This window comes from Sardina pilchardus, chromosome 13 (assembly GCF_963854185.1).
Source record: "Sardina pilchardus chromosome 13, fSarPil1.1, whole genome shotgun sequence".
NCBI classification, from domain to species: domain Eukaryota; kingdom Metazoa; phylum Chordata; class Actinopteri; order Clupeiformes; family Clupeidae; genus Sardina; species Sardina pilchardus.
Genome location: NC_085006.1, coordinates 7,175,795 through 7,199,195, shown reverse-complemented (window position 1 = coordinate 7,199,195; position 23,401 = coordinate 7,175,795). Strand labels below are relative to the sequence as shown.

Sequence of the window (23,401 nt, the reverse complement as noted above, 5' to 3'; positions counted from 1 at the left end):
GGGCTGTATTGAACTTTTTTTTATGTGGCACCAAAACATCCATATAGGCCTACAATGTAGGGTCTCAATCGCATAACATCATATATGAAATATGCATAATGATATCAAGTTTAACAATACCGATATGCACTTTTTCTTTGAATCTTTGTGTGCAACTTTGACTAGGGCAGGCTATAATATATAGGCCTATTTATTTTGGTTGCCCAATAAACCTAATGACTGGTGGGTCCTACTAATATGGCCCCGTATGACTTCAAAAAAATTCAGGTGAATGTTATGGCTTCTCTCGCCAGATTTATCTTGGCGTAGGCTACTCCAGCCTGCCTTTGCGCTACCAGAACGCGTTCAAACAATGTTTGCTACATTATTTGTGCATTTTATTTGATCCATCAATAATTTGACAGATCAACTGTAGGCTAAGCAGGTTTGATTGTGACGGTTATTATGACACTGGCAACTTATCCAAGCTTTGAATTCGTTCATACTAGTGGCCGTAGCCTAGCTTCCTCTGGTGCGGTAGGTTGCTCTACCGAGTTTGATGTGAACTGTGCAATCAGTGTCACTGTGTCACTTAGCCATCGGAGAGCGCGAGTCCGTTTAGCTGGTACACTAAATCATGAGATACATAGTTTTGACCACATGAGGTCGCACTACACTTTTATTATTTAGCCTACCGGTATGTGCAATTACATTGTTATTTATGTCGCGTAAATGTAACCACGCATTACTGTCAATCGTTACACGTCAGCTTGAAACGTGTCATTTTGCTTGGAGGCTGTGTAGGCTTTTGTTTCAATTAGCCCACCACCGTCCTTAATACTCAACTGCTTAGTATGGTTTTGTCGCTGCGAATTAAGATTTGTTTAGTTGTATTGGCTACCAAGTGGACATAGTATTTTTTTTATTTCCATGAAACGAAGGTGCGTTTAGTAATAAAATAATCTGGAGGAAAACTAAGCAAAATTAGCCAATTACGCCCCTTTCTCGTATTTTTCTTTTAGCGTATAGAGAGCGTGAGGAAATAGCACATGCTCAGTTGTGGAAGAGTCTGCAAGACGGCTCCTCCCTTGTGTGTAAAAAAAGCAAAAACAAATTGAACAGAAGGGAAGACGGCGCGCACTGCAGAACAGTCAGCAGCTTTGGGACCACGCAAAGCCGTTGTCGGATTTCCCCGAGGGACGAGGAAACATAGGCTAATAGTGGAATAAGGAACGGGGTGAGTCGACAAGCCAAACTCACAACGAGGCAGAGTAGCCTATTTTATTGTTAGCACTGTAGGTAATAATATGCAAAATATCTTCTGCTCACCTACAACTACACTTTCCCTTTACTCGGCGCATTCACCATCATCCCCCTTCTTAATTACACTGTAGATGATGATGTCGCCTACACCTTCATGGTTCGAATAAATGTTCCTGGCATGCCGCTCTGTCGTCGATGCTGATGGGCAAATACATTTTCGATTCCCTAAAATTAAGCCTTCTTTCATTTCTCTCATCTCTCAGTGGTTAAGTAGGAAACATGTCTAGGGCTTTTGGATAGCTAAATTGGAGAGCTTGTACTATGCCAAGGCATTCGTAACATGCATTTAATGGTGAGATTTGCTTTCCGTCCAGATGGAACTGTATCCATATCGCTGCAGTGTAGTAGCAGTGGACCCTCTTTGATGGATGGCACGGGAGTAGGCTTCACTGTTGTGGCTTACAGTTTCCCTTGTACAGTAGGCTAATGCATGTCTCTAGCATTTGCATGATTTGAAGACAGTGAACGAAAGCCATAGTCAATGGCGTGCAGACGGTGCTCTTGGTAATGTAGGCTACATGTAAAACCGGTTGGCTTTTGTCCATCTTGAACCTCTTGCAAATAATTAATTGGTTATGGTTTCTGATTGATTATTAGCCTTCGAGGAGTTACATCTAGCATACAGGCACAGAATCAATCTGAACAGGAACTTACTGTCTCTCAGAAAAACTCCAGAGAACCTCCTGATTAAGTTGATTGCAAGTAGCCTATTGCTCTTTGTTATTAGGGTAGGCTACTTGTAAGTAAATAAGAGTGCTTGAGATGACACATTATGAGAGAGCACCTTTCTGTAGGACTGGGGAGCAGGGGATCCAAAACTTCCCAATTCATGGACAGTCAGTCTTCTAATGTAAACATTGGCAGTTTACCTTGACTATCAAGCCAAAGTTAATATAAAATGTGTGTTTGTGAACTTATCATATGCCCATATTTGCTGTTCTTATAATATTACTGTCGGTTTTGAATTTCACTGTAACTTTAAACTCAAACCTTCTGTAAATAGGCTATGACAAAATAGAGTCTGTCAGACATTCTGTAGACTGGTTTCATATTGTAATTTTGGAACTGGGACTATTGTCTATGTTAGTAACTATATTACCAATACACATGACCATATCTCTTATCCACCCTGTATCCATGGACCCTGACTATGAGAGTTTGGGGTTTTCTTCGCAGAAAGCTAACAGATGGGACTTGTTTACCCAGAGGTTCCAACAGCCCTAAATTAATTACTCAATAGAAATGCATAACAACGCTGATGTGTACACAGCAGAAAGTTTCGCTGCACTTTTATCTCTCGAGTCTCTTGACTGCAGCGTATGCCAGAGTGGAGACAATGAATGTTTTCTCTGCACCAAGGAAACGGTACAAAAAATGGAAGCTACTCAGAGAGAAAAACACATTATCCTGCTCTCCCCAGGAATGTGTCTAATTACAGACACGCTGCAGAGAATGCCCTGATTCCAATCAGTAAACAACCCCATTTCATGACAGCTACAGTATATTTTTCCAATTAGAGAATACTGCATAGGTGCCTCTCATGTGTTGTGTCTCCTTTACTCATCTTAATATTTGATGTCCATTGTCTTGTGTGGTCAGCTGTAAGGCTCCTCACCAATGGATAGCTAAAAGCTTCAGGACTTTTGAATAGTATTGTGAGTGCAATGCTGAGGTTTTTTTTTCTGGTAGGCTAAGTGAAACCGGGTGTCCTGGCAGACCAATCATTGCGGAAATATCTTTCCCCATGCTGGAGAATTGTGGTAGTTTGCGTGCGGCTTGATTTCCATGTTTTTAACTCTATAAATTCATAATGAACAGAAGTGGTGTATTGCTGGCTTTCACTAATGCTGGAACCATGTAGTAAAGCGGATGGATGTTGTGCCAAAACTAAAATGTTTGGGCTTCCACACTAGGAAGAGAAAAATCTCTGTCTCCACTGGATTAAAAAAAAAACAGTTGTAGTTAACCAGAGCAACACTTGTACATGCTTCTCTCTGGGGATGTAGTTCTATTCTCTTTCAGGGCCAGCTTAGGCTGGAGAATGACCTGTGTTTTTTCCTGTGCTCGTCATTATCAGGGGAAGCCCTGAAGCCTGCATGGCTCTTGAAGTGTGTTTGTCTGTCTGTTGCTTCGCAGGTGGCAGTATGTTTTCCTCGGTGAAGGGCTTCGAGGGCCAGCAGTACTCGGCCTTGAAGAGCCAGTGCCAACAGAGCGAGAATCTCTTCGAGGACCCGCTCTTCCCTCCGACAGACGCCTCTCTGTTCTACCAGGGGAACCGCATCGGCAGAGTCCACTGGAAGAGGCCGAAGGTGAGCATGCTCGATGGACTCTGTTCCCCCAACTGAACAGATGAGATGTTCCCTGTTTGCCCAGAAGCTGGGAGAATACTCAATGATGTACAAGTTGCACGTTTTTAATGTCCTTTTATTATCATCTGTTAGAAGGTGGCCTAATTCATTATTTTAGAGAGTTGTATGGATAATGGTGATGATGGATAAGACCAGGCAATTGGAAGAATACTGGTTGAGGAAGGTGATTAGGTAGGTAAGTGAGTGGTTAACTTAAACTGTGCGTTTGCAAACAAGTCTTTGAACTTAACACAGGACTTGGTCTTCAGAATAGCAACTCGTAAATAATTTGTTCCGTCCATTCAGACCAGAGATTCGAGTGTATTTACACTCCCTTTGTTTATGATAGGGCAGGGACTTTTTGGTTGTTCCTGCTCTTTCAACTTTGGTGATGACTAACAGTAGTGAGCAATTACAGTACTTGCCTGTATTTATCTTTTTCATTGCGTCATACTGAATGAAAGACAACCCATAATGGAAAACAAGTTCGATCATTATTTATTAGCAAACTTCAACTTCAGAAGTATACAAACAGGATTATAGTAGGAAACAGGAGCGCTTGAATCTTGAAGCTACTGATTCCCAACCTTGTTCAAATATTGTAGCTCTGAGTGTGGTGTGTTAGTGTTTCAGGTCAGAGGTAGAGGGAAAGGCAAACAGAATGCTGTGCATAGTGGAACATACCTTCTTGATCACGCTCAAATATTTACATTCTTTAAATGTTTAGTTTTGGGTTGTTGATCACTTGTAGTGTCCAAACAGAATCCAAGCCTTTTGTCCGTGTAAGAAGAGTAGTTCCAGCAGATGGGATTTAAGGAGTTCCAACGTTGTGCTTTCATTTTTCAATGAAATTTCCGTTGTAGACATGACAGGGTTTTTTATGTTGGAGCCAAATGTACAAGTTATTCTTGTCTCGTTTCCTCTGATAAACTAAAAGCCTCAGCCTTTGAAAGACATCCAGCAAGCCTCTATGGTTAACTGTTGAGTTTGTGACCTTATCATTGATGGATTATGGCATTTTAGAGGAGCTATCATTTGAATATTTAATTTGCATAGAATTTGCCAAGGTTTGTAAGATTAACAGTTAACAGAATAAAGGCTTTGGCATAGGCCCCATTATTGGCCTAGGTCTTGAAGTGGCTCGACCTAGCAGCCTGATATGAGCTGGCAGGGGCAGCCTACCCCCTGGATGATGAACAGGAACCAAACTGATGGTGGTTGTGGGGAGGAAGTAGGTGAATTTGAAATTATGGACCCTAAGGCAGTAGAGCAGGCAGGTTAGACGAGTCATTATAAAACATGATGATTGGTCGAGAGTATGGTAATGAGTGCATGGCTGATGTAGCATTGCGTGAGAGCTTCCACATCATGCATTTTTTCTAGTCCTTAAAGAGTTACATTGAACAGTATGGGAATTTCCATCAGTTGCAGTGTGACGCTTCAACTTGTGAAGCCTTTCTGAGTCCCATTATTATTCAAACCATATAGATGGTGTCATATCACAGCATACAAATGGTGGCATATGGTAGACATGGTCAAAACAAGCAAATAACAATGTTATGTATAGATAATCGGTATATTAACCTACGACTGCTCTATGTGAAAGCAATGTGAACGGCTAGAGCATTTTTGTATGAAAAGGCCTTCCTAGTTCCTACCCTCGCGTTCTAAGACGAACAGCTTCCTGTGAGCTGTTTCCCCACCCTTGCATCACAATGAGCTAATTATCATCACTATGAACAGACACGACTGCCCCAACTGCATTTAATGCCCACATCGTGTGTGCATGAGTGTGTGTGTGTGTGTGTGTGAGAGAGAGAGATGTCCAGTCTCTGTTACAGTGATTAGGGCATAAATAAGGCTTCGGCGTGTCACTTGATTGCATCAGTGATATTGCAATTGAAGTCGCACTTGACACAGCATAAAGGGACCTGTCCCTCACTGAAGGCATTATGGAGGGGAGGAGGTAGATTACTCATCTGGTGTGAAAGGCATCTCCAGCCGCGCGGCGTTTTTGTTTGATTTCCCCGTTTTATAAGATGATTAAGTCTTCAAGGTGCCCTGCTACGTCAGGATAAAGCGACAGATTCTGTGTAAGCTGCGGTGCTGAGTAATGTGTGGGAATTGAAGTGAAACCACATCCCTAACACATTTTGGAACTTTAGCGGCTAATCCCCAACAAGCTGGATGGGTTTGGTGCCATTTTGTTGTTTCTGTGAGACTGGGTATGCTGTGAGAAGCTGGCTGTTAATTGGCTGAGCAACAGCATAACAGTTCCTGAATATTTCCAGTGGCATTGAATAGAAAAGAGATTCTCTCTGATATCTGAACATTAACTATTAGATTTGTTGTGGTCTTCCAAAAAGAAGGAGAACAGGGGATTCTACCGGCAGTCAAGACACACTGGGAGAAATAAAGATAACACAGGTACAGAGATTGCCAGGCATAGCATTTGAGCAGTCAGCACAACCTCAGGGCATTTTAGAAGTATTACCTACTGTATGGACACATGCGCTGCAGCATTCTGGGTATTCTTTATCTAAAGTTGTAGTAAATAAATAAATAAATAAATAAAACAGCCCCTCTGTTTCTTGTGGAATATCAAATGCACATAGTGACAGGGCAGCAGGATTACATCATGAGCAGGGGCCTTGGAGTGTGTTAGGGTTGAGTCTTTTCATTCGTAGGTACGCATGACATATTGGAAAACAAAATGGTGAACCTTCAGTGCAGATCTGAGCTAAGGAATCTGGCAGATGGGCATGGTGTCTTAACTTTAGGGCCACACCCAACAAATCTGCATCATACAATCTAACCATGGAAAGATGTATCCATCCACATATTTACTCAAATTGAAAAAGACGAAAATCCTGGACCATCTTATACTACCAAACGTATACTAATGTATTTGCAAGAATCTGTGCATTCAATTTAAGAAAACAAATGATATGCATAAAGATTTGAAACATTGTCACATAAATTGTATTATAGCAATGAAGTGTATTGATTTTTTAAGTGTATTGTTTTTTAAACACCCAGTCCTTAATTAGATACTCCCTAACTCCACCTATTGTCAATCTACAGTACCATCTATCTATTAACCTTTCTTGGCACCATTTTTTCACTTTATCAACAGATAATAGATCCATTACGATTCAGGACCTTCTGTATTGTTGGATTTTCTAGTGGTTTGCGTTGTGTTTTAGTTATAATGTCTAATGTCTGAATTGTAGATGGTCAATAAAGCTTGACGTCTGGATCAGGATCGGCGATTAGATGATGATTTATTGTAGATGGTACAATCAGTGGATAACAGTACACAGGCTAAGTCTCAGACAGTAAAACTGAACAGAGTCTAAAAGTCGGCGGCGGAGTATCTCTGCAGAAGATGCTCAGTGTTTGGCTTCTCGATCCGTCTCAAAGTCAAATCCTTAGACAAAGTAAGCTATTGTGAAATCATGCCCACGTGAAGTGGGGGTAACGATTGCACAAGACCTGCTCTGACCAGGTGGCAGAATCTGGACACACAGTTCTGGCTGTTATCTCCCTCGGCCTATGTTGTGACTGATGTTCCTGAGGAAGGCTATGCCTTTGTGGTAAACAGGCCTAAATGTGCACTTTATATCAGAGCTTAAAGTCAGCCTTTCTGGAGACAGAGAAAGTAATGCACAATGGTATTTCACACACATATATAATATTCTATGGCTAACATATGAACACATCAGAAGTACAGTAAGAATACCTTATAATTCTACAGTATCAAGGATCCTCAAAAGTAACCAACCCTAGAAAGTCTGTGTGCACATATTTAGAGTGGATAAAGTAACACTGGTTATTCTTCTGAAAACTAAACGATTCAATAAGGGTTGAATATCTGGGTTAAAGTTCAATATCTAAGGACACCATTTGGCCAGAGATTTGTTGTTATGAAACTCAACAGGTGTTCCCTCCAAAAACCCCCAAGCACGTGGATGTACAAATCAAATCAGGCCTAAGAGTGTCAAGAAGTCCAAATCACCATATCACATAAAGGAGGTGCATGTGAAACCCACTATGTGTGTATAGTATAATAGTATATCACGGACAGGATGCATTTCTCTCCCAATACTTCCTGTTAATATGGCAGTTGATTTGAATACTTCCTCTTTGCTTCCTAGCCCTAATTTAGCAGCACAACAGAGGGAAAATGAAGCCGTATTGGTATCCATGAATCTAGATTGAGCGCTTTGAGATGATCAGGCAATGGTGACTGGTTGTGATGGGCCATGTTAGTTCATACGACCCCAGTATTCAGTTGTTTAGCTGCATACAAAATTACTTAATGAGTTATTTTGTATTCATTCTGGGTTTCCTGCCTATCAGACATGTTCAGTTAGGTGCTACAGATGACTGGATGGGATAACTGGTTTCTACACACGTCATGGCAAATATAGTGTCATAAACCACACCTAATATAGTGTCATCATAAACCACACCGACAACAGCACAGCAGCTCTTGCAGAGCTGCATATGAAAGGCACAGAGTATCAACTGTTTACTGAGCACACATGTAGCCACTCCATAGTGTGCATGTAGTCACTGCCTACTGTGCATGTAGTCACTCCCTTATCTGCTATTTAACAGCTGCCACTGTCCCTCCATGCTCAGTTAATGAAGCCAAAAGAGAGAGAGAGTGAGTGAGTGAGTGCGTAAGACAGAGAGAAAGAGAGGAGAAAAAGAGAGTGGGAGAATTGTTTAGCAGTGAAAGGTCTTGCCCGGAGCACCATGAAATGAGAATCATGTGTGTTCTGTTCCACTGGTCCAACCCTCTGCAACAATGACTGGCAGTGTGTGTGTGTGTGTGTGTGTGTGAGAGAGTGAGTGTGAGAGAGAGAGCAGAAGTGAAGTGGGGCTGGTGGATAACGTCAGCTGTGTGAGAAGAGAAGAGACTCCTACTCCACTTCTACACTCTCTCTCTCTCTCTCTCTCTCTCTCTCTCTCTCTCTCTCACTTGTCACGCTTCCAGGCAGGCAATTAGGGTGCAGGAAAGAGACAAATGATAAAAAGCGATACATCACAGACAATTAGAAAATATCATCTGATATTTCGCATTGATATTAAACTTGAGGACTCGCCGTTATCTAAAGTGGCTAACAGACAGCACACCCACAGTGGGACTTCGGTGCAGATGTCTCCTGTTGGTTGTACTTTAGGAGGGCATTGTGTTGTTGTGTAATGTTTCTGCGTGTGGTTAACAGCAGGCATGAGCACTGGCTGTGGTTTGGGGTACTGTATTAGTCAGCCTTACACACACGCAGACTAGTGATGATCTGAGAAACCTCAATGCGTGGTTTCCTTTGGGTGTTCTGTTGTCTCCTTGTTTTGCGTGCTCACAGCCTTGTTTATTGTCACGCCATGCCTACTGTAGAGGCTGCTTCAAATGATCAGCCTGTGTGTGTAGCGTCTCTCTGGGGTTGTCCCCCAGGCCATTCCCTTCTCTCTTTGATTTCCTGCGTTTGCTCCGGGTAAACGATGACAATCAGGTACTCTGCTACTTCCTGGCCGGCCTCCACCTCTTGTTCTGAGGCTCAGGGTTAAGCTGTGCTTAGAGCGTCGGCCCGCAAAGCTCCGAGCAGTTTTGGGCGTGTCCCTACCCCAACATGTGTGTTTGGGTGGCAACCTGTTTATTATCTGTGCTTGTGGTGTGAGCCACGAGGGCACCAGCCAAAACATGCCCTGGCACTTGTACTGTGGGAACATTCCAGGGGGAGGACCCATGAAAGCTGCTCTGCTACATTGCACCTGGTTCTTGATGGCCAACTGCTGATGATACTATGATCATGATGCATGTCATTTCATCTCCCTGTCATTATTATCTACTGTATGTACTGTACTGTATGTATTATGATCTTGAACCTTGACTCTCTCTCCCCCCCTCTCTTTTGCTCCCTCTCTTCTCTCTCTCTCTCTCTCTCTCTCTCTCTCTCTCTCTCTCTCTCTCTCTCTCTCTCCCCCCTGTGGTGACTCCTGCCCTCTGCCTTTGTCTCGGTCAGGAGCTGTGTGATGACCCGCACCTGTTTGTGGACGGGATCAGCGCTCACGACTTGCACCAGGGCCAGCTGGGGAACTGCTGGTTTGTGGCGGCGTGCTCCAGCCTGGCGTCCAGAGAGTCGCTGTGGCAGAAAGTAAGTGCTTTTTGTGTGTGTGTGTGTGTGTGTGTGTGTGTGTGTGTGTGTGTGTCCTTAACTGTCAGTGTCTTTGGCTGTAGTGTGCTGGTAGTGTGCTGACGCATCTGTTTTTGGGATGTGTTGTTATAGCAGCACCGTCTGCTCCCAGTAAGGGGAAGTGGTAATTCGTGCATGAATTTGTGAGAGGTGTGTCTGTGTGTGTGCGTGTGTGTGTGAGAGAGACAGACAGACAGAGAGAAACAGAGAGAGAGAGAGAGAGAGATAGGGGGAGAGAGAGATAGGGAAATGCCATTGACCAACACATTGGTCAACACATTGCATGTTTTGATAAATAGGCAGCTTTATCTTGGTTTAGGGATTGGTCAAGGATATGCTGGGTGTGTTTTCTATGGATGACTTCGCAGGTTCCCACTGTGTGAACGTGGTAACGGGGCATTAGTGGAGCAGCCAAATGTCAACACAAGTTAATAAAACCTGTAGGGAGGGATGTTGACTTTAGAACAAGGCAACCTTTGATCACTCTGAAACAAGAAGTGACCAACCAGCATTAGAAGTTGGACTAATTTGAGTAGAATAATTCATAGACGAGTGGAGAAAGACTAAAACACTATTTCCATGAATCACAGTTTCTCTAGTAGTGAGAGCTCCAAAAGTGTTTTGGGGAAATTGTAGTTCATGGTAGATGATGAGTTGTTTTTTCCATGTGCACCACCCCTAGTCTCTAGGGTCCATAACCACAGTGTCATAAAATCATTTGGCCAGTGGGACTGATCTCTGGCTCTTGTGATAAATACGCTTTGTTCTTCCTGCTTGCCGTTGTGCTTACTCTAGGGTGGGGCAAAATGCACAATCTTTATAAAAGTAGCAAAAATGTGGATGCACTCCATAATGAGGACATCTGATATCCACAGCAGTGGGTATTCATAATGCCATAATTCATAATGATTCATAATGCCATTCCCCTAAACTCACTGAGATTGACTGGGGACTGTTTCTTTCTTTATTAATGGACCCTAATGGACGTGAAGGCCCAACTGAAGTGCGGTCGACTTTATAAAAATGTTTGAGGAAGTCTTCTCATGTTCATGCACATCCTCCGTTTCAAAAGCAGAACAATCCCGCCGTCTTGTGTGTTTGGCTGAGCCCGTTTCCTCTGCCAGTTGTAGCTTGGCTCGTGCGTGGTGTGGGCGGGTAAGCCCAGGGAGCATGAGTGTGTCAGGAGTCCATTTCCTGCCATCGGTCGCCTGCAGAGGAAGCAGCTGCTGTGCTGTGTGTGTGTGTGTGTGTGTGTGTGTGTGTGTGTTCTCCAGTGTCCTAATGACACACAGGGGATAGGGAATCCAAGTCCGCAGTGCAGACCTGGAGCTCCATAGTCCTGTTCACGTTTGCCACCTGTGTGTGTGTGTGTGTGTGTATACGTGTGCCTGTGTGTGTGTGCCTGTGCGTGTGTGTGTGTGTGTGCCTGTATGTGTGCGTGTGCATGTGTGTGTGTGACAGAAGCCAAATGTTTTGCAATGTTTGTGTTTCTCCAGATACCTCGGCTATGTTCAATATGCAGGTCATTGTTCACAGGTGCAAACAAGACGTGACTGTAAAGGTGTTCTCATACAAGATAAACCAGAACTGTTTTAATTGTAGGCAGCGACACTAAATCGACCTATGCAGTAGTGCATTGTTTTTAAGTGACGGTCTGTTCACAAGGAAATCGTTCTATGCTGAAGAATGTTGGGCTGATCAAATTCTTGAGGCTCACAATCACGAACCATTCTGCTGCATTGTGTCTTCCTTCGTACAGCCTAGCTGTGGTGCAGGTGAATTCCTCTGAGAAAACCCGAGCAGGTTTTGTAATAGGCCCACCACTTATTTGTTACTGCAGTGCTGATGGGAGGTGTAGTCCCCTGATGAGAAATGGTGCTGAATAAAATGCTTGCCAGATGTCTTGCAGTAGCTTCAGAAAATAATCAGCCTGAATTCCTGAGTCCATTTGTATTCAGGCCGAAGACCGATAGCCCCCTTATTTCTTTGAACTCATCTTGTTTTGTCTCTGTTGCTGTGCCTTGCGGAGGATTGTATCGGGCTTGTGACTTAGTTCGAGGAAAAAGATTCAGGCTTTTGTTCCACACAATAGAAATAGCTGATGCAAGATGGTGTGAGGAGGGAGTTATTGGGTTGCGTTTTGGCTCATTATGAATGCCCAAGGCCAGCTGACATTGAGGTTACTAAGGTGCTCAGAATTGTGACCTCAAACTCTGGGTTCAGTCCTCTCCCTATCCACCTCTGGCACCACTGGGAGTGCTTTGTTGTGGAGATGTGTTGGTTGGAGTGGAAAATGTTTTGTCACTGGAGTTGGGATTCAGGGCTGAGTGTGTCCTCCCACATCCTATTGACCTGTATGTGTTTGTGTGTGTGTGTGTGTGTGTGTATGTGTGTGTGTGTGTGTGTGTGTGTGTGGCTAATAAATCCATAGCCTTTCTCGCCCCCCCCCCCCCCACACACACCCCTCCCCTTCTCTCTTCCGTCTCTGCCTCCCAAGGCTCCTGTATGCATTCCTGCTCTTCCAGAGTCCTCCTTTCCCTCCCGAGGTCTCATTAGCGACGCGTCTCGAGCGCTCGTCCGTAAAGCAGGAGGCGCACATCCTCCGCGTTCCCTCCTGTTGCTGCCCGAAGAGAGGCTCGGTTGTGGTGTGTGTGTGTGTGTGCAGCGAAGCCCAGGCAGCACCACGGTGCGCTCTCAAGCATGGCCGCTACCTGCAGAGCACGGTCTTAGAGCAAGCACACCTTATTAACATTCACTGGTGCACCAAATTGTCTTTGTTTGATGTGAGGTGGTTTTGGAACTGGGTCTGTTAGGCAGACACTCCGGCGAGGCAGTACGTAGCCTTTTTAGTATTCTTTCAGCGCCTCAGTAGGCGTACTTACACTCTCGCGCTTGTTTGGAGTGTGCACTGATTAGGAATAGTCGTGTTGGGCGTGGGCGGGGGTTTTGCTGCCCACAACAGTATTGATGCCAAATCAAGAGGTGAAGACAGGAGGTGAAGGTTACACCACTGAGTTAGAGAGCGTGTCTCGTTCGTCAATCATTTGTATCAATATATTGTAATGTAGTTCAACAAGGGTGGGGGGAGTAATACCAGGGACCTCCAAATGGACTCAAAATCTGCCTATTATGAACAGGATGCTGCTGGCTCACTAGATGGAGAATTCTGTCCAATACCCAATGGCTCAGGCTCAGGCTGAATCTTTGACTTTGCCTCTGCTGATGTAACCTTCCAAATTGTAAATTAGAAGCAAAAGGCTTTTATAGCATCATAAACCAGGTCATGTACGCTGACTTAACCAAAGAGCCATACAGTTGAGCTCTTTGATATTCATTAATCATGAATGATTTATTATTTTAGTTTAGTGGTCCTGTTGTGATACCCTTTCCCGAGTGGTACAGTATGTCCTTAGTATGTCAGCCTGAGCATTCAGCCGATGATGACATCCAGTATCGATTGGTCTCTGAGCTACTGTCTGCTATGACCTGACCAGCGGCACAAAGAGGGAGTTCCATTATCAGTGTCATTTGTTTGTTTTTCCGATAAGGTTTCGGTTTTAACATTCCTTATGTTATCTTAATGCAGCAGAAGTAGTTTGGGAATAAAATAGAGCATTGTTTCAAGCATTGTTTTTGTTTTTCTTGTTGATGGTACAGAGAGGAAGGTAGCTGTCCCAGCATATATGATGGATACACACATGCAAAACACACACACGCGCACGCAATCGTATGCAACCTATATAACATGCATAAAGAGCAGGAGAATGTGTCAGAATAATAGTAATTTAATTAGCAGTGTTAAACATCACATCTTCTCTCATAGTTTCTGTCATGGGGATCAATTATTCCCTCAGTGTATAGCAATTGCTTTGGCATTGTACACAAATCGCATAGATTATTGACATTAGAAAAAAATCTTGGATTAATCAAATCAAATAAAGTTATACAAATCTTATTTTAGTCAGCATTCACCTACTGGTTAGCTCTGATTAACATTAGTTGTGTGCAATCAAACAACAGGAGATTCAAGATTCAAGTATCACCAAGCAAAAATGTTAGTATTTTGGTCCTGCTACCCCAAACACTAAAGTAACATCAAAGATTTGCTGTAATAACTTATATAATAATAAGTAATATGGAATAATATTTAGTTAGTACACACACTGTCTAACAGGCTGTGCTTAAAAGATTTGTCTGAACATCTGTACTAGAAGGGTAGTAGTATAGAAGCAGAAGCAGATGGTATAAGACCTACAGTATCCATAGTAAGAGTTCTAGCTGTTAGCTGTGCCTGCTGAGCGGGGCTGCAGTAGCCCGTGTTGGGGTCAGGGTCTGGTGCCTGTGGCTAAGCTGAGTTGGGCTTGAACACCACCGAGCAGCTGATGTTGGCCTTCTCAGTGCCCTCCTTGAAAGCGAACAGAAAGTACATCACCTTGCGCACCTTGGCCAGCTCGGCGAGCCGCTCGCCGAACTCCTGGATGTCGGCCTCCAGGCACTTGAGCGGCGCGTCGTCGGGGTCGCCGGCCGAGCGCCAGAACTGCCCGTTGGGCTCCAGCAGCTGCCGCGTCATCAGGTGGGTCAGGTCGGGCGTCCACAGCTGCGAGATGCCCGTGACGGCGAGGCGCCCGTGGCCCTTCATGCTGACCTCCCAGCGGCAGAAGCTCAGGTCCTGGTTGGAGAAGTCCAGGCGGTAGACGGCCTCGTAGGGCAGCAGCAGCCGCTCGCCGTCCTGCCGCTTCAGGCCCTTCTGCTGCAGCGACTGCGAGCGCAGGCGCATCACCTCCGTCAGCTGCAGGTCCTCCACGAAGGTGAGCTCCAACTCAGAAGCCATCGCTCGCTCTCTCGCTCTCGCTTCTTCTTCTCTCTTGTGGTAGACTCACTGGCTCGCTCTCTCGGCGGTAGCAGCAGGCAGGGCAGGTTGATGCTCTCTGACGCGATGGCTGCTCTGAATGGATCTCCGGCGTCGGTTCTCGGTCTGTTTTTCTGCACCCCCCACCTACCCGTTGCTGTCGCCCTCCCCATCAGTCCCCGAGGGCAGAAAGGCTCATTTTGTTTGGGACGTTATTGATTGTGTCACACCATGCAGCAGGATGTGTGTGTGTGTGTCTGTGTTCATGTGTGTCTGTGTGTGTGTGTGTGTGTGTGTTTGGATGGGTGGTGTTGATGCGCGCAGAGCAAAGAATTTGAGTTAGAAACGGTAAGAGGAGGGATTTACGCTTGGTGATGTGTGTGTTCATTTGTTGGAGTGCTAAGCAACGGATGCTAATGACGTCAAATAAAGCTCAAAGTAGGGGATTCCCGTAGGGCGCGGGGAGCCAATTAGCGGTTCTACCTGGTCTGCTTGTGTACTGATGGAAAGGGCTGAGGGAATTGTGATGGGAATGAGAGACTTAAGTTCTCCGTTCCCCCTGGTGTCAGGTTGCTTATCTGTCGCTTTTCTCCTCTAAAACTAATGGAGATCAGAAGTTCTGAATGCATTACACAGCGTGTCATTTCCGAGCCATTATGGTTTTAGAATTGACATTAATAGATGTCTGCTGCCTATTGAGTGCCAATGAGGCATTTCAATAGTCCACTTCACTGCCATTAATTGCCTTTGTCTCATCCACTGCGGCTTGTGTATTGTGTAACTCTTCGGGGTTGACTGAGGACACAGGCAAGCCCAACTGCTTACAACAGAAGGTTATGAAAAAGTAATAATGCCATATTACTATCAAGTCTATGCGCTCTAACCAGCTACGACATGTCATGTCATGTTTGTGTGTCTTCAGGTCATTCCCGATTGGAAGGAGCAGGAATGGGACACGGAAAAGCCGCAATCCTATGCTGGAATTTTCCACTTCCGGTTCTGGCGCTTTGGCGAGTGGGTGGACGTGGTTATTGACGACCGGCTGCCGACCGTTGATGGAAACCTGGTCTACTGCCACTCTAATGACAGCAACGAGTTCTGGAGTGCGCTGGTGGAGAAGGCCTATGCCAAGTAAGTCAGCGGCCTAGTTTGCCAATTTGCAAGGTATTGGTGAGCAACAATGGATTGAACCGTACTTATTTGTGTTTAGGATGTATATGGATGAAACTTTGAAAAGAATAAATATAGTCAGTCTGGTGTCATATTGTCAAAATATTTGTTAAAGAGAAACTATGCAGGATAAGTTTCGGTTTCATTTTTCATTTTCGCTCGTTTTATGCTTGTATATTTCTCTGCAGAGCTTCCCCGACAGCTTTAGCGTGTATATTTATACATATATAGGCTATATATAAATATATAAATTGCAAGCGTGGTTCTTCTTGTTCCTTACGCATCTCAGCCTTCCAGATGTAAACAGGGAGCGATCGTCTCCTGAACAAACTGCAAGGTTGCAATAGCGGATAGGGACACTGGGGGCGGGAGGAAATGTGACTGTTTTCGATAAAACTGGTCAGTCAAGCAAAACAACGATTTCTAAGCGATTTTATGACTATAAAAATAATGCAATAAAAAGTTGCATAGGGTCTCTTTAAGTTATTGTTATTTGTTCATATTTGTAAGTTGAGTCATCAGAATGACGAAGGGATTCACCCTTATCTGTTCATTCCCACCAGGCTGTATGGCTGCTATGAGGCGCTGGATGGAGGGAACACAGCTGACGCGCTGGTGGACTTCACGGGGGGAGTCTCGGAACCCATGGACCTGGACGAGGGCCAGTTTGCCACAGACGAGGCCGCCCGCAACGAGCTGTTTGAGCGCGTGCTGAAGGTCCACAACCGCGGCGGACTCATCAGCTGCTCCATACGGGTAAGAGGGCCACTCGGGACAGAGGGACTAAGGCCTAGAGCCACACTGCAGTGGGGAGGAGGACCTCATGGCGTGAACTCTCCCATGCTTGCAATTCTGTGTGTGCTTGTGAGTATGTCTGCTATGCCTGTGAGTGTGCCTGTTATGCACCACACAATCAGAGTAGTCAGACAAGGCGTATCATCTCTGCATGAACATGAATAAACACTGAATAGGAGTAGTGGTTTGTTGTATATCATTTTAGTGTTTTGGGGCTCACCTTTATATTTTTCTTGTTCTTTTTGCTGACATACTGACTGCTTGACAGGGGTATTTTACCACAGTATTAAGCATCGGTGTGTATGTGTGTGTGTGTGTGTGCCTGAGTGAGTAGCCTATAATTTCCTGAGGCCCGGCGCGCAGGCCAGTGGAGCTGACAGGTGTGTTTTGGCGAGATTGACGAGGTCAGCTCAGCTAATGGAGCTTCATAGCGTAACTCCATCTGAGCTCCGCCTGGCAGCCTGCTCATTAGCAAATCCAATTGCCTCCGCTCAATTAAACAGAGGCTGGAGAATTCCAACATTTGTCCATTCCACCCCACCCCCCCCCACCCCCCTCCTTTCCTCCACACCCAGAAACAATCGCAAAGAAAATCATGTGGTTCGCGTCGTAGAGGGGCAAGACGGAAGAGGTTCTAAGAATAGCCGTCTCGGCTCTCCTTGTCTCCTAGGCAACCACCTCTGCCGACATGGAGGCGCGCCTGGAGTGCGGCCTGGTGAAGGGTCACGCGTACGGCGTGACAGACGTGCGCAAGGTGAGGCTGGGCCACGGCCTACTGGCTTACTTCAAGTCTGAGAAGCTCTCCATGATCCGCATGAGGAACCCCTGGGGAGAGAGGGAGTGGAACGGGCCCTGGAGCGACAGGTGAGCACACTACTGCCCCCTAGAGCACAGGAGGGAGTTCTACAGGAGCAGGTGTCTGCCTTGGCTGGCTATATGTGCATAACAAAACCTAGAAACCTCCTAAATTTGGGACATTGACCTGGACAAAGTGAAATATGCTGGAGGGGTGGTGGTGGGTCTCGATGCTTTTGCTGGAATAACGCTGTAATTGTGCCATGTGAAATTTCCTTTCAACAGTAGGAACATAATATGGGGGGGGGGGGGGGGGGGGGGATTCTAATTTTAGATGCCTGTAATTTGAGCTCCTCAAGTGTTGCCATTTAATTAGTTTACCAGCAGAAAAATATATTGACATGAAGGCCAGAGCAGTGGCTGGAGTGTGCGGAGTCAAAGCCAAGGAGTAAGCACTGGAAGGAGCTCACAGGCTGTCAGGATCTATAGCCATCACGCTCTCTGAACCCTTTCCCCCCAATCTCATCACGCTTGGCACAGTGGGAAAATCTCTGCTTCGCACGCTGGTCTACTGCCACCTGCTGGCTGTAATTGTTGCATTAGCAACAAATCAAACCTTCTGTCTACAGGGCTGTCAAGTGCGCACATACAGACAAATTTATTTGAAATAGTTTGTAATTAGTCTGGTTTTGTTGGGCATTTATTTATTTAGCTGCATTTGTAATATCCTGAGGCTTTTAATAATTTACAGGGGCTTAGCTGAACTTTCTCTGATAACCTCGAGCAAGGAAGACTGTGAGGTGTGAAATTCATTCAAAGCCCTCAGGCTCCCAGCCTACACAGCCCTTGTCTGATTGTTTCATTTAGATAAACCCAACACAGACTTAAATGTGTACTTGGTGCTCTGTTGTTGTCAAATCAAACCAAACAAATGCTCTGATATTTACCATAAGTCTGTAATTTGCAGATAACAGTAATGGAAAATTCCTATATATTCTTGATTCCATGGCATACATCAGGTGTTATTTTTTTGTGTTTGTTGGTGTTTTAAAATATGTAAACGAGTACAAGAACAACCCTGAGGCAGAGAAATAAGAATCATCACATAAAGAGCAGCGTTGGGAAATGCCCTGCTGCCGTGCTTTCCCCGAATGGCACACTTCTTGTTTTGTAAGCATTTTCTTCCTTGCCAACGGAAGATACGATGCCTTTTAATGTCTGGCGTATCGACACTGGTCGACTGCCAAGTTGAATTTGCTGAATATCCGCTCACAGGCTGCAGAGCAGGTAGCCTTAATCACGTCTGAGAAATCACGACAGAGCACTCCTCTCTTCTGGGGCCTCTGCTCTGTGTCATGCAGCCTTAAATGATTAAGGAGGGGGAAATCTGATTCCAGACCAGCCGGGCCCCTCATAACTTGCCACATAAATTATTCACAAAAAGCTTTCAGATGCCTAATACTCAGCCTGCCCCTCTGGTGTGTGTGTGTGTATGTATGTGTGTGTCTCTCTGTGTGTGTGTGTGTGTGTGTGTGTGTGTGTCTCTCTCTTTGTGTGTGTGTGTGTGTGTGTTAGCTCTGAGGAGTGGCAGAAGGTGAGCAAAAGCGAGCGAGAGAAGCTGGGGGTGACCGTAGAGGACGACGGGGAATTCTGGTGAGCCCGTTGTGTCAAATGTTGTTCTTATTCATTAACCCTAGAAATCTACTTTTCTATTTCTGTATGTTTCTCTTTTCCCTGAGTCGTGATGCATTTCTGGAATGTTCTCTACCATCCCTGGTGATGTGACGTGCCGTGTGTCAGATCCTCCCCTGTGACCCGTGTCTTTGCCCCTGTGGTTGTTTCAATGGTCCTGAGAAGTTAACATTGGGTCCCTCTCCTTCCTAACTGCCTCCCCGCCCCTCTCCATGACCCCCGACCCCTGACCCTAGGATGAACTTTGAGGACTTCTGTAAGTACTTCACCGATCTGATCCTGTGTCGGCTCATCAACACCTCCTACCTGAGCATCCACAAGACCTGGGAGGAGGCGGTGGTGCACGGCTCCTGGAGTGCCCATGACGACCCGCGACGGAACCGCGCAGGTGGCTGCATCAACCAAAAACCCACCTACTTACAGAACCCTCAGGTACCACCGGGTTCTCTCTCTCTCTCTCTCTCTCTCTGTTTATCTATCTTGTTATCTATCTATTGATGTAAAACAATGAACTTGCCATAATTCTATGTATGTCTTCTCTTCCTTTAGTACGTGTTCGACGTGACGAAGACTGAGGATGAGGTGCTGATCTGCCTGCAGCAGAGGGACCGCAGGGCTCGGCCCAGCGAGGGCAAAGGGGAGAACCTGGCCATCGGCTTTGACCTCCACCGGGTACGCAGCTCCGATGTCCTCTGATCACAGTGGACTCCTCTCACTCATCCTCCTCTATGGACGCTCAGTGGACACTCATGTCCACCTCAGTGTTCCCAAATGAGCTGGACTCGTGAGGGGATGTGATATTAGCACTCCATCCTTTGTTGTTATGGCTGATGCCCAGCGAGGGTTTGTCTGCGGCAGGCTGATCCCTCTTTTGTCCACTAGGTGGAGGTGAACAGGAAGTATCGCATGCACATCAATCAGCAGAAGGTGGGCAGCTCCATCTACATCAACTCGCGCTGCGTGTTCCTCCGCCAGGACCTGAAGGAGGGCCGCTACGTCATCATCCCCACCACCTTTGACTCCGGCACGGAGGGGGACTTCCTGCTGCGGCTCTTCACCGATGTGCCGGCGGACTGCAGGTGGGTCTGAACTCTGCACCTCTCCGCTCTCCGCAGGTGTCTCTGACAACCCTCCATGTTGATGATCCTCTCCTTTCACATCACCGATGCACTGTGTAAACATTGTATTACATTGTGTTGTGCATTGTGTCAACCTCTGAATTGTGTAAACTACCGAAGAGTTTATGTTCTGTGTTTAACACTGTTTTATACTGTATACTGAGTTAAGTTTGTTAAGGTCATTGTTCTCATCATGTTGGCAATTTTGTTGATTCCTTAATTTTATTTGGATAAGTAAGGAGATTTGGCTAGTGATTTTTAACTACAATCTAGATCAGAGATTATCCTCAAAACAGTCTGATTCTCCTGGATTATGATCATCCTCTGTGTCTGTCATACTCCCTCAATGACCGTATGTGTGTGTGTGTGTGTGTGTGTGTGTGTGTGTGTGTGTGTGTGTGTGTGTGTGTGTGTGATCCCAGAGAGCTGACGCTAGATGAGCCTCCCCAGACGTGCTGGTCAGGCCTGTGTGGCTACCCTCAGCTGGTCAGTCAGGTCCATGTGGTGGCTGCGGACGGCCTGCTGGCCCAGGACTCAGATGGAGGTAGACTACAGCGCCCTCTGCTGGACACTTATAATGATGTTTGATTTACAAAATGAACACTCTTGATGTGGCAGAGCAGAGTTATTATGTGAAACATGCATGAATTTAAATTTAAATTTTAAAACTATAGTTGACACAGCTGCGCAGTGGAGTGAAGTACTAGTGAGTCCTGATAGAGTGTTGCTTCTGATTTCAGCCTCAGACCCCTACGTGATCATCCGCTGTGAGGGAGAGAAGGTGCGCTCACCAGTCTTCAAAGACACGTGCAACCCCCAGTTTGATGTCAAGGGACTCTTCTACAGGAAGAAGGCCAAAGAGGGAGTCCTCATAGAGGTGGGTTCCTCTCTGTCTTCGTCTGTGTGTATCAGTACTTTTTCCTTCAGCCATTTTGGTAATAACTATGTGCTTCTCTCTCCTTCCTCTGCTCAATCTGCTGACAGATTTGGAACCATAACATCATCAAAGATTCCTTCCTGGGTCAGGTGTCTCTCAAGGCCGACCCCAACGACCAACAGCTGCAGCACACTGTTCACCTGCGCGACCGTGGCAACCAGCAGAGCAACGACCTCCCTGGCACTCTTACTGTTCGAATTCTGACCAGCGACGTCCTTACTAACATCTGAGTCCTGCTGCATACATTCAACACACACACACACATGTACACACACACACACACACACACACATATCTCTGATCATCATCATCATCATTATCTATATCCTATACCTTTCTACGCTACTCTCTCTTTTAGAATCGGTGGCAGCCTATGGACTTGAGAATCACTATGCCTTCCCAACAAGATCTCTTTCCATTGAAGATGAATGAGCTTTTAGTCCCTGCTGCGCCACCAACTTTTACAGTCAAAAACAATCTCGTCAGTGTTGTCCTTAGCGGCACAGGAAGCATGCCAAAATAAAGTGTCATTGCCAACCAGGAAGACTGGACATTTGAGCGTCCCTTTGAGGAGAATAACTTTATACAATGTCACGTTTGCCAAACATTTCCTTCTACCGAGGCTATGTTTTCATTTTGTTTACGTCTCCGAGGTGTGTAGCTACTTGTTGAAGCGATGTATGGGACCAAAGAGTGTCACGCAGGGTTAAAAACGTCTCCCTGCTACAACTGCCTCAGTTGTTTGCCAAGTGCTTACCACAGCTTATCTTTGTACCTTACCACAGAAGTACCTGATCCCCTCCGGCATCCAGGGCTGCGCTGGATTAATGTGCAGTTCTCAGGGCCTCTTTTCTAGGGCCCAGTGGCTTGAGGCTCCCCCTGACCAATGGACACAATGTGACGCTGTCGCAGATTTGCCCCACCGAGGGGGGGGGGGGGGCAGTGGTGGCTTTTGGGGGGGGTTGGGTTGAGTTTTGCGTACAGTTTGGATATTATGTTTGCCACCTTGGTGAATGAATGTGCAAAACGAAGTCTTTTTCTGTCCATCTGTGGCCCCTCTCCCTTAGTTGTTTTCCTCTCATGCAGAGGCTGAAGAGCGAAGCGTGTGCCATGGCCGAAGGCGCTCACTGAGAGCAGTTAGTGTTCGTGCGTTGGTGTCATGTGATGAGTAGATTGTAACATTACAGTACAGATAGATCTATTGAAAGTGGCATATTTACATATTTTTATTTTTATTCTCGTGGTTTTATCATTGTTTTTCCAACCATTTGTCGAATGAAGAAATGCATGCAAGATGACTACTTATATGAAATGACTTACAGGCTTGGCCTAAGCATATGTGAAAAAGCCTGTTTACACATATAAACAACTGCTTTTGTTTACAAAGGAGTGAGTTATTGTTAAGTCAGTTGAAACTCCTGTATTGCATACATAGTTTGTAGTTTATATTATGGGCAAAGATAAATATGAATATCTGTTCATGATTATGATTTCACTCAAAGTGACAGGGGCTGGACATAATTTGTTTGCCATTGGTCGTTTATATGTTTAAATGACATTTTGATTTCCTCTTTTATGGGGATTTTATAATTTTTTAGTTTGTTTTACTTTATATTGTGTTTTGTACGTCCCAATTGTGTACATTATAATCTCAGTATTTATTTTTTACTCTTTTATGTGTATCCGTGTCAATCAAGTCCAGCGAGCTGGTTAGTCCTAATAAACTCCGATACAAATGTGGGATGCAAATTTCTGTGCCCTGTTTTCACAAAATATTGCATCTTGTTTTTATTGCATTAACAGATGATCATTCCAGACTTGACAATTCACAGATTTGCTTCTTTACCGACTTCAATACAATATTGCGTAATTAAAAAGCGACATTTTATGTTATATGTCCTCAGCTCTGTTAGGAGTACAAACATTCATCAGACACATTTTTGCTGTAGTGTTGTACTGGGCTCTATCCAGCCCGCACAGGTTTGGGTGAAGCTGGGATGTGGGGATGTAGACCCTGCTGCACAGCTGTCTGTGCATTCTACCATCACGGCCTGGACTGCACCATAAGAGTCGCTGATGCGTAAGAATTGCCAGTGAAATTACAACCCTGACAGAAGGGGAAGCCGTGACCTTTTCCACACAACACTATCAGGAAGGAGGGGTAAATTAGGTCTGTGTGTGTTGGGGGGGGG

General features: G+C 45.3%; 2 protein-coding genes across 2 annotated transcripts; one reads left to right on the top strand and one right to left on the bottom strand.

The window, feature by feature from the left end:
• Positions 1–1,049: 1,049 nt before the first annotated feature.
• On the top strand, positions 1,050–22,982 carry capn5a (calpain 5a). The gene is made up of 13 exons (XM_062552139.1): positions 1,050–1,216; positions 3,439–3,611; positions 9,683–9,814; positions 15,625–15,833; positions 16,436–16,628; positions 17,338–17,531; positions 19,038–19,115; positions 19,391–19,586; positions 19,704–19,826; positions 20,037–20,233; positions 20,695–20,816; positions 21,013–21,149; positions 21,257–22,982. Exons 2-13 carry the CDS (start codon positions 3,447–3,449, stop codon positions 21,437–21,439), a joined length of 1,929 nt encoding a protein of 642 aa, XP_062408123.1. The 5' UTR covers positions 1,050–1,216; positions 3,439–3,446; the 3' UTR covers positions 21,440–22,982.
• ompa (olfactory marker protein a) lies at positions 14,085–14,689 on the bottom strand. Its single transcript, XM_062552140.1, has one exon. The coding sequence runs from the start codon at positions 14,682–14,684 to the stop codon at positions 14,199–14,201; it is 486 nt and encodes a 161-aa protein (XP_062408124.1). The 5' UTR covers positions 14,685–14,689; the 3' UTR covers positions 14,085–14,198.
• Positions 22,983–23,401: the final 419 nt, after the last annotated feature.

Excerpts from the sequence above, each read along its gene's own strand:
- capn5a (XM_062552139.1), top strand. The coding sequence starts at position 3,447 with ATGTTTTCCTCGGTGAAGGGCTTCGAGGGCCAGCAGTACTCGGCCTTG. Across the intron at positions 17,532-19,037 it reads AACGGGCCCTGGAGCGACAG|CTCTGAGGAGTGGCAGAAGG; the intron begins GTGAGCACACTA and ends TGTGTGTGTTAG. Across the intron at positions 19,116-19,390 it reads GAGGACGACGGGGAATTCTG|GATGAACTTTGAGGACTTCT; the intron begins GTGAGCCCGTTG and ends CCCTGACCCTAG.
- ompa (XM_062552140.1), bottom strand. The coding sequence starts at position 14,684 with ATGGCTTCTGAGTTGGAGCTCACCTTCGTGGAGGACCTGCAGCTGACG.